This window comes from Sus scrofa, chromosome 16 (genome assembly GCF_000003025.6).
Source record: "Sus scrofa isolate TJ Tabasco breed Duroc chromosome 16, Sscrofa11.1, whole genome shotgun sequence".
In the NCBI taxonomy this organism is placed as follows: Eukaryota; Metazoa; Chordata; class Mammalia; order Artiodactyla; family Suidae; genus Sus; species Sus scrofa.
The window spans coordinates 71,721,680-71,732,847 of record NC_010458.4 but is presented as its reverse complement, the minus strand read 5'-3'; the positions used below and the strand labels follow the sequence as shown (position 1 = coordinate 71,732,847).

Here is an 11,168-nt window from a genome sequence, read left to right as displayed (position 1 = left end):
CGTCCATGTAAATTTTTTTTTTTTTTTTGCTTTTTTTAGGGCCATACCTGTGGCATATGCAAGATCCCAGGCTAGGGGTCAAAATGGAGCTGTAGCTACTGGTCTACACCACAGCCAAAGCAACGTGGGATCTGAGCTGTGTCTGTAACCTACACCACAGCTCATGGCAATGCCAGATCCTCAACTCACTGAACAAGGCCAGGGACCGAACCCACATCCTCATGGATGTGGATTCGTTACTGCTGAGCTGCAAGGGGAACTCCTCATCCATGTTACTGTGTGCATCAATGGTTTGTTCCTATTAATTGCTGAATGGTATTCCACCGCTTGGATATACCATAGTCTGTTTATCCACTCACCTGTTGATGGACATTTGGGATTTTCCCCACTTTTTGCTATTCCAAATTAAGTTATTATAAGCATGTGTATACATGTCTTTTTATAGGTATAAAATTCCTTTTCTTTCAGATAAATATCTTAAGGTAGAAGAGTTGGATCATATGGTAGGTGTGTGTGGAATTAAGGAACTATCAGACTGTTTATCAAAGTGGTTGCACCATTTTCATCCACAACAGCAGAATACGGGCATTCCAGTTCCTCCATATCCTTGCAAATACCAGTAGGGTCGCTCTTTAAAATTGTTGTCATTCTAAAAGGTATACAGTAGCATCTTATCATGGTTTTAATTTGAATTTCCCTAATTACTAATGATGTTGGACATCTCTTCCTATGCTTACTTACCATCCATATATTTTCTTTGGTGATGAGTACATTCATATCTTTTGCCCATTAAAAAAAATTAAGTTGTTTTCTAATTGTTGGGGTTTGAGAATGTCAAAGCTGGAAAAATCCTTAAGAGCCAGTTAGTCCAATCCTTTATTTCACAGAATGGGAGAGTGAGATGGAGATGGGGAGAAACTTGCTCAAGGTCCCACAGGAAATCAGTGGCAGAGGCAATGTTAGACGAAATTACTGCTAAGTTCCATTTTTGTTCTGTGACTTTCCCACTTAGGCCTGTAACTAAACAGAAATTCCTCTTCCCCCACTATGTACTTTTCTAAACCCAGTGCTTTCAGGGCAGTTACTGCAGAACAGAGAAGACAGCTACTTTTGTACTTATATTCATGCTTGATCTTTGTTTTCAGGGATATCATGGGCAAAAGGCATCCTTCTTCCTGTTAAATGAGGCTGATAAAATGAATGGCTGAATGTGGTTTTGGTGCAGAGGTACAAAAGGCCTCCAGAGAAATCCCCAAACCAGAAGAGAGATATCAGCCCTGACTTGTGTCATCGACATTTCTCTCAGAAAGATAAAGAAGCCACTAATTCACAGAGAGATGTTGAGGTTTGATGAATGTATATAACATCCACAATAGGAGTCATATGGGGGATGGGAGTAAGGAAGAACTCTTATCATAAAAATAGACAATTATGCATAGACACCTGTGGAGTTTGCTATGGAATGGCTGACGGGTTGGATCAACTCATAGAGGGCTTGGTATGTTCCAAATACACACCCCAAAAGGCCCAGCATGCTGATCATGATGTCCTTTGCAATGGTGACGCAGCTCATGTCTTCAGGGTAAAAGGTGATGAGCTCCAGGAGGGGCGGGATGATGAGGGCCAGGGCGCTGCTGCTCACGGAGCCCACCAGGGAGATGACCAGGTCCAGGCGGGGGATGAGGATGGCTGAGACACCTGCAAGGGGGGAAGAAACTTAGAACCGCTGAATGTTCCTGCAAGAAGGGAGCCCAGAAACAAGCCATTTCTCTGGAGCCTTATCATTCCATGCCTGACAGGCCACTTGGAGCAGTGGGAAAGGTGCCTGCTGTGACCTGGAGCAGCAGGTCAGGCACTGTGGCTCTGGACTCCCACCCCTCTTGTAACTGCCAATATACGTGCTCTCCTTTAACGTTTTATGTCTTTGGGGTTTTTCTCTACAGTTAAACACCAATTCATGATAGGGGACTTGTCCTTAATTTCTGATAGGAAGGAATAGGGCACAGTGAAAACACAGACTTTTGTGCCACGCAACTTGCATTCAATTCCCAGCTCTGTTACTTACTTGGTATATGATTTGAACATGTTACTTGATTTCCTGGGTCACAATTTCTTCAACTGGTAATTTAACACAGCTAGGCTATTATGAATATTAGATAATGTCAGTACTGTGCCTGGCAAACAGGAAGCATGTAGGATTGAATAAATGATACTTCTTCTGCCCATATGCCAGCCAATGTTGTACTTGCTATGTGTAGACAGTAGAGTATTTACTACGCCAACTGTGCTGTTAAGCCCATTTTTCAGTGGAAAGTTGAGGATCAGGGGAGGTGAACTAGCTTGCTTGGCTGGTGGCGAGGCCAACGACAGTGAAGTAGAGACACTTTCATCCTACTCACAGGTCAGACAGACCAAGGCTGTGCGGACGGACAGGTCTGCAAACAGCGCCCAGCTCTCTGACACCTGGGAGATGACGATGGGGATGATGATCTCGGCCGGGACGTGGAACTGGAGGGCGTAGGTGAAGAAGATGCCGATGGAGTACATCAGCTTGACCGACTGGTACAGCCTGCAGAGAGAGCGATAATACACACAACTTGATGTGGCTCCTGGGCAGGGCCGTGCAGGCCTCGCCCACTGCTCGGAAGCTGGTACTTGTCACTGAGTTATAGAACTGCCTAACTTCCACTGATTTAGCCTGATCCGCCATCTGAGCCACCTGGGAAGCTTATGAAAAGTGCACATTCCTAGAGATTCTGATTCAATAGGCCTGGGCCTCAGGAATCTCTGCCTTTTATTTTCCTTGATTGATTGATTGATTGCTATTTTAGGGCTGCACTCTCGGCATATGGAGGTTCCCAGGCTATGGGTCAGATCAGATCCACAACTGTCAGCCTTCGCCACAGCAACAGCAATGCAGGATTTGAGCCACATCTGTGACCTACACCACAGCTCATGGCAATACCACATCCTTAACCCACGGAGCAAGGCCAGGGGTCGAACCAGCAACCTCATGGTTCCTGGTCGGATTTGTTTCTGCTGCACCACAATGGGATCTCCTCCTTTACTTTTTTAAAGAGTAAAATTCATAGTACAAAAGTCATACCATGACTCCACCCAACTTTTGATGGCCAGTTCCTCCCTTTACAGACAGTTTTCTTGAATAGAAATAGAGTAGGTACAAACTCATACAGAACGTAGGTACATACACACAGTAGCAACCTCTACACACTGCTGAGCTACGTTTTTGTTCACTAAGCATTCCCAGATTTTGTTCCCCATTAGTACATACAGATCTGGCTCTTCTATTTAATAGCAGTTTGGTATCCTAACTGCATGGATATACTGTAATTTTTCAACCAGTCCCCAGTGCATGGATATTTAGATTATTCCCAGTCTTTTACCAGTAAACAGTGCTGCAAAGGATATCCTTGTATCTACATATCCATGTGCACATACTATACAACCCCAGAAGTAAAAATGCTAGGTAAAAATACATGTGATTTAACCTTCTGAAAACTCTTGGAAAAGGGAACCCTTGTACACTTTTGGTGGGAATGTAAATTGGTATAGCCATTATATAAAACAGTATGGAGGAGGTTTCTCAAAAAACAAAAACAGAACCACCAATTTTACTGCTAGGTACATATCTGAAAAAAACATGAGAACACTAATTTGAAAAGATACATGCACTCCAATGTTCATTGCAGCATTGTTTACAATTGCCAAGACATGGAAGCAATCTAAGGGTCCATCAATAGATGAATGGATAAAGAAGATGTGATCTATATGTACGTATCAATATATATTCCATTATGTACATAATAGAATACTATTCAGCCATAAAAATTAAAAATCGCCATTTGTAACAATATTGATGGACTTGGAAGGTATTGGGCTAAATGAAATATATCAGATAGAGTAAGACAAATACTATATGATATCGCTTATATGTGGAATCTAAAAAATAAACTAGTGAATGTAATAAAAAAGGAAGTATATCCCCATATGAAAAGAACAAAGTAGTGACCTAATCAAACTTAAAATTTTCTGCACAGCAAAGGAAACCCTAAACAAAACGAAAAGACAACCCACAGAATGGGAGAAAATCTTTGCAAATGAATCGACTGACAAGGGATTCATCTCCAAAATTTATAAACACTTTCTGCAGCTCCATACCAAAAAAACAAACAAGCCTATCACAAAATGGGCAGAAGATCTAAACAGACAGTTCTCCAAAGAAGACATAGAGATGGCTAAGAAACACATGAAAAGATGTTCAACATCATTCATTATTAGAGAGATGCAAATCAAGACCACTCTGAGGTACCACCTTACACCAGCCAGAATGCCCATCATCCAAAAGTCTATAAACAATAAGTGCTGGAGAGAGTGTAAAAGGAACCCTAGTACACTGCTGGTGGGATTGTAAATTGGTGCAACCACTGTGGAAAGCAGTATGGAGATTCCTCAGAAAACTGAAAATAGAACTACCATTTGATCCAGCAATCTCACTCCTGGGCATCTACCCAGAGAAAACCAGGACTCAAAAAGACACATGTACTCCAGTGTTCATTGCAGCTTTATTTGCAATAGCCAAGACATGGAAACAGCCTAAATGTCCATCGACAGAGGAGTGGATCAAGAAGGTGTGGTACATATACACAATGGAATATTACTCAGCCACTGAAAGAAATGAAGTACCAGCATTTTTTGCAACATGGATGGACCTAGAAATTATCATGCTAAGTGAAGTCAGCCATACAATGAGACACTAACATCAAATGCTTTCACTCACATGTGGAATCTGAAAAAAGGACAGACTGAACTTGGCAGAACAGATGCTGACTCACAGACTTTGAAAAACTCATGGTCTCCAGAGGAGACAGTTTTGGGGGTGGGAGGATGTGTGGGTTGTGGGATGGAAATCCTGTGAAATTGGATTGTGATAATTGTACAACTACAGGTGTGATAAATTCATAGAATAATAATAACAAAAAAAGAACAAAATAGTGGTTACCAGAGAGGAGAGGGAATGAGGGAGAGATAAGATAGAGGTAGGGGATTAAGACATGCAACCTACTATGTACAATATAAGGATATATTGTACAACACAATACAGGCAATATTTTATAATAATTATAAATGGAATACAACCTTTAAAAATTGTGAACCACTATGTTTTATACCTGAAACATATAACATTGTACATCAGTAGTACTTCAATAAAAAGAAGTTAAAATTTTGATAACTCTTGGCATATCACCTAGCCTACCGGAATGCTTGCCTCCCTATATTCTTGCAAGATCCCAGTGCGTGAACACATGCTGGTCTGTGCCATTGTGTTTTATTAAAACTGGCATTTCTATTATTATTAAGGAGACAAAGCATCTTTTCAAATATTTTCCTGTGAACTTTTTCTCATGCCCATTTCTTCTTGGGTTGTTGGTGTTTTTCTCATTGGGCAGGGATATTTGTTTATTCCTTCTTTAAGGCTCTTTTGGAGAATCTGATCACTAGGCAGGTTCAGAGAGGGTCTGAAGTCCTTTCAGCATCTGATGTGTGCTTTTTTTCCAGCTGATGCTCCAGAAGTGCCCTACCCAAGGAGGCTACTGGCAGCCTGAATTGCCCAGAATAAGACCAGCATATTAGGCTGATACCCAACTGCTGTAAAATAAGCCACAACTGCATAGAAATTCCATGTTCATTATCTCATCTAGTTATTACCACAAAGCAGGGAGTGGATGGGACTGGTGATATTTTTGTCATTTTACAGATGTGGTCTTGTAGGAAACGAATGTCCATCATCCTATCCACTTCAAAAAGACCAAGGTTGTAGGGGAAGACATTACAATGATAACAGTTAACGCTCGATGAACACGTATTTCGTGCCAGACCCTTTTCTAAGCATTTTACGTATTAGCCAATTCATCCTCACAATCACTTCCTGAGAGGATGTAGCAGTCATTTGTGCTGCTCACCAAATACTTTCTGGTCTTCTGGACATGTGGCACAATTTCACTGCCCTGTCCCTTGGAGTGAAGCATGGCCATGCAACTTACTTTGACTAATGAAGTGTGAGCGGAAGACACATACGTCACTTCCTAGCGAAGTGTCAGCAGCTTCGTGGTAAAGGGCATGATTCAATGTGCTCTTGGCCATGGCAACCACCAGCATTTCAGGGAGCAGCTGTTCCATCAGCCTTGGAGTGGGATGGTGCTGAGCTGAGCCCCAGCCATCCCATAGTGGACACGTAGCATGAGTAAAGAATTAAGCATGTGTGTGCGCTCAGCCATTGAGATTTTGGAGGTGTTTGTTCCGAGAGCATAACCTGTCCTGACTGATACAAATAGGCAAGAGTATTATCCTTATTTTATAGAGGATGGAAATGGGGTCTCCAAAATTAGGTAGCTTGTCCAAGGTCACATAAGAACCAGGATCAAATCCCATTGCTCAGGTGTAGAACCTGTGCCCTTAAACACTTGGTTTTGCTGACTGAGTCATTCTGCACCCAGTACTGCCAGAATCATGATGGTAACTAATACTGGATGAATGTTGTGTGCCAGTACTCAAAATGTTTCCTGGATGAATGAAGAAATGAGTAAATGAATCAATGATTGAACGCAAGAACTCCAGTCCAAGTTCCAACTGGGACATAACAGTGGCAGCCTAGGTTCATTTCTGGAAGTAGGGATCCGAGCAGTGGTCCATTCGCAGGACCCTCAACTACTACTTTGGACTGATACTTTTTATTGTTGCTTTTCTGTTTCCCAAACACCCCTGGATCATTCCTGTTTGAGAGCCTTTGAACCACAGAGTCAGAAAGATACAGTTTCGAGTTTCAACTTCTCACTAACAAGGCGAGCTAGGAAAGTTACTTACCCCCTCCCCACATAACAACCTCCTCATCTATTCAGTGGAGTAGATAATAATAATGATAACCCACAGGGTTGTTGTGAGAATTATATGAGATAATACACAATGGCTGGAAGAGCAAACATACCTATTATTATAATACCACTATTAGGAGTTAATATTCATTGGTAATAACTCAAGGATGCCGCATTCTCAGATCCTGTGACTCCCCTCCCCATCCTCCTCCCTGAGATGGGCAGAGACGTACCAGCAATTGGGCAAATTGAGGGTGATGCTGGCCTGGGTGTTCGATCCAAACTTCATGTAGCCCAGTGTCCCCAGGCAGATGTAGAGGACGATGACAAGAGACATCCCCAAGTACAGAACAAAAGAAAACTGCTGTGGATGCTTCATCTGGTTTTTGAGAGACAGAACCTGAGGTGAAAGGAGGTTGAGAAAGAAAAGGTAAAAAGAGAGGTAACAGGTTCCCCCACAAGCACAGACATCCTTCTCCAGGTGGCCTAAGGTCAGGAAGGGGCCACATCCCCTTTCATTTCCTCCCACATCTTCTTTTCTTTTCTTTTCTTTCTTTCTCTCTTTCTCTCTCTCTCTCCCTCTTCCTTCCTTCCTTCCTTCCTTCCTTTTCTTTCTTTCCCTCTCTCTCTCTTTCATCTTTTTGCCTTTTCTTGAGCCACTCCCGAAGCATATGGAGGTTCCCAGGCTAGGGGTCCAGTCGGAGCTGTAACCACCAGCCTACACCAGAGCCACAGCAACTCGGGATCCGAGCCACGTCTGTGACCCACACCGCAGCTCATGGCGACGCCGGATCCTTAACCCACTGAGCAAGGCCAGGGATTGAACCCGCAACCTCAAGGTTCCTAGTCAGATTTGTTAACCACTGTGCCATGACGGGAACTCCATTCTTTTTTTTCTTATTTTAGTCACACTGCAGCATGTGGAAATCCCTGGGCCAAGGATCAAACCCAAGCCACAGAAGTGACAACACTGGATCCTTAACCACTAGGCCACCAGGGAACTCCCCTCTCCATTTTCTACAGTCAAAAGGGCCCCATTCCTGGACTTCCCCTGTGGCTCACAACATAGCTACACAACATTGCTTCTACCAAAGCTGCCCCCTGCCACCCCGACTCCATCTGGGCTGATGGTAAATTCTCAGTCTTCAAGGCATGATGTGGTGTATGGAGCAGGTGGTGCTCTGTGACTGAGTACTGACTTTTCCTTCCACCCGGAGAAGATTGTATTCTGCACTTTTCATAGTGCTAATATTTAGACACATGGAACAATGACTGGCTTCCCTAGAGAGCACTGGGGACCAAACCCTGTACTTACTATACCGACACCTTCAAATGTGAAGATGGCTGTGCCGAAGAAGAGCAAGAAGGTCTTCCAGCTTGCCATCAAGGGGAGGTTCCTGGGATCTGGAATCCCCTGAAAGAACATAGAAGGACATTGGTTTTGCCTGAGCATAGAAGTCACCGCAAATCTGGTAGAGCGCTGGGCTCACCGACATCAAAAGAGACAGCGTTAGAAGCATCCATGAGATACCTACAGCTATGTCAGCTTTCTCATCTTTCAAAAAAGTTGCTTATTTTTATTGTGTTAAAATACACTTAGCACAAAGTTTACCATTTTAAACATTTTAAGTGTACAATTCAGTGGCATTAAAGACATCCATACTGTCATACAACCATCACAGCACTCTCTTTTTTTTTTTTTCTTTTGTCTTTTCAGGGCCACACCTGCGGCATATGTAGGTTCCCAGGCTAGGGGTCCAACAGAACTGTAGCAGCTTGCCTACACCACAGCCACAGCAATGTGGGATCTGAGCTGCATCTGTGATCTACACAACAACTCACGGCAATGCCAGATCCTTAACCCACTGAGCAAGGCTAGGGATAGGACCCGCATCCTCATGGATGCTAGTTGGATTCGTTAACCCCTGAGCCACGGCAGGAACTCCGTATCACCGCATTCTATCACCAGAACTTTATCGTCATCTCCACTGAAACTCTGCACCCATTAAACAACAACTCGGAGTTCCTGTCGTGGCTCAGGGGTTAAGGAATCTGATTAGGAACCATGAAGTTGCGAGTTTGATCCCTGGCCTTGATCAGTGGGTTAGGATTTGGTGTTGCTGTGGCTGTAGCGTAGGCTGGCAGCTACACCTCCAATTAGACTCCTAGCCTGGGAACCTCCATATGCTGCGGGTGTGAACCTAAGAAAGACAAAAAGAAAAAAAAAAAAAAAACCAAAACAAAAAAATCAATAACTCCCTATTTCCCAGCCCCTCATGACCCCCTATTTGGCTTTCTGTCTGTATGAATGTCATGATTCTAGTACCTCATACGAGTGAAATTGTCCTTTTCTGACTGGCTTATTTCACTAATAATGTCTTCAAGTTTTATCCATGTTATAGCAGGTGTCAGAATTTCATTTCTTACTAAGAAATACATTGTATGTATTTACCACATCCTTACAGATGAAAAAAGTGAGACCCAGTGAGGAGAAGGGAATTGCCCAAGGCTACTCTGTGAGTGGCACAGTCCAGGTAAGAATTCAGGTCTTCTGTTTTTCAGTTTCTCTAACATACATTTCCCATCACTTCTCTCTGAGCCATGAAGTCTCCTGGCTGATACAGTAGCTTTCATAGATCAAGAAAGAATGATCATTTAAGAGACTCCTGTGGGCAGAATAATATCTATATCCTAATCCCTGGCATCTCACATATGTTACATTACAGGGCAAGGGAAAATTAAGTTTTCCGACTGAATTAAGGATGCTAATCAGCTAATTTTAAATTAAGGAGATTATCTTGGATTATCTGGGCAGCTCCAATATAATCACAAGGATCTTTAAAAGTGGGAGAGAGAATCAGAAGAGAGAACCAGAGAGAACCAGAGAGATGGCTGCGTGAGAAAGCCTCAGCCTGACGTTGCTGGCTTTGAAGGGGGAAGTGTGCCATGAGCTAAGGTATGGAGGCAGCTTCTAGAAGCTGGAAAAGGCAGAGAAATTGATTCTTCCTACAAGCCTTTGGAAAGAAGTGCAGCCCTGCTGATTTTAGCCTGGTGAGATCTCCAGAACTCTAAGATAATTTTGTGTTAAGGCACCAGATGTGTGGTAATTTGTCACAGCATCAGCAGGAAACTAATACCAGTGCAGACTTTCAAAAAATGAAACTATAATGGTGGAATTTCAGGGCCTGTAATGATAGCGCAGCATGGGCTTGGGAGGCAAAATGTCTGTAATTAGTGGAAAAATTTCTATCAGTCTCCTTGTTTGTGAACTGAGGATAAAGGGGTACTACTTCCAAAATAGCATCATTGTGGGAGTTCCCGTCATGGCGCAGTGGAAACGAATCCGACTAGAAACTATGAGGTTGTGGGTTCAATCCCTGGCCTCACTCATTGGGTTAAGGATTCGGCATTGCCATAAGCTATGGTGTAGGTCGCAGACGTGGCTCAGATCCTGTGTTTCTGTGGCTGTGGTGTAGGCCAGCAGCTATAGCTCCAATTTGACCCTTAGCCTGGGAACCTCCACATGCTGCAGGTGCAGCCCTAAAAAGAAAAAAAACAAAACAAAAAAAAAACCTCATTGTGAAGATTAAATGAGGTAATTTACTTAAAGAACTTGGCACAAAGTAAATCAAATCCCTTTATCATCCACGTATCCTTTGTTAACCTATTATTGTTCCAATCGGGGTTGCTTATTTGATTGAAGTTTATCTCCCCAAGTGATTGTAAGCTCCATGAGAGCAAACACCCCATCAGTTTTACTTATCACTGAATCTCCTGCCCTTGGCACAATGCCTGGATCACAGAAGCTATCAACAACTGTTCTTGAATGACCCACTGCTGTCCAGCACCATCATAATGATGATAAGCATGACAGCTAGCTTTTACAGGTTGTGGGGCAGAAGTGTTCAGAGTCACTTTGGTAGGGACTGCTCACCTTCCTCACTTTCAAGGTGCTCATAATAACAGCGACCCTCCCCAGGGGTTTCAGAAGCCCTGGACACTGACCCCCTTGCGAGGTAGTTTCAGGCACAGACCTGTACGATATATTCAAAGATCAGAGCCATGCTCCCCAGGGTGGTGATGTTGGCCAGTGTCGAGAAGATGGACAGCACCCTGAGGTTCTGGATAAACACCAGCAGGACCAGGAAGGGCAGGATTATCAGCATGTAGAAGCGAATGTCCAGGATGGGGGTCAGCACCAGGATCTTCCTGGGTTGGCAGGTGTTGGAGGTCACGTGGGCTTCTTCCACCATCTGACGTGGGGCACAACGAAAGGAG

General features: G+C 43.4%; 1 protein-coding gene across 2 annotated transcripts in view; it reads right to left on the bottom strand.

The window, feature by feature from the left end:
* Positions 214–11,168, bottom strand: part of SLC36A3 (solute carrier family 36 member 3) — a 43,424-nt gene continuing 32,469 nt past the window's right edge. The window contains exons 6-10 of one of the 2 annotated variants that reach the window (XM_021077075.1): positions 10,925–11,143; positions 8,206–8,304; positions 7,124–7,290; positions 2,400–2,569; positions 214–1,698 (exon numbers count right to left, since the gene is read on the bottom strand). In XM_021077075.1, the coding sequence (XP_020932734.1) occupies positions 1,430–1,698; positions 2,400–2,569; positions 7,124–7,290; positions 8,206–8,304; positions 10,925–11,143 (924 nt within the window). In that variant the 3' untranslated portion in view covers positions 214–1,429. The remainder of the gene's footprint in view (positions 1,699–2,399; positions 2,570–7,123; positions 7,291–8,205; positions 8,305–10,924; positions 11,144–11,168) is intronic. The other variant, XM_021077076.1, reaches the window with a different exon arrangement.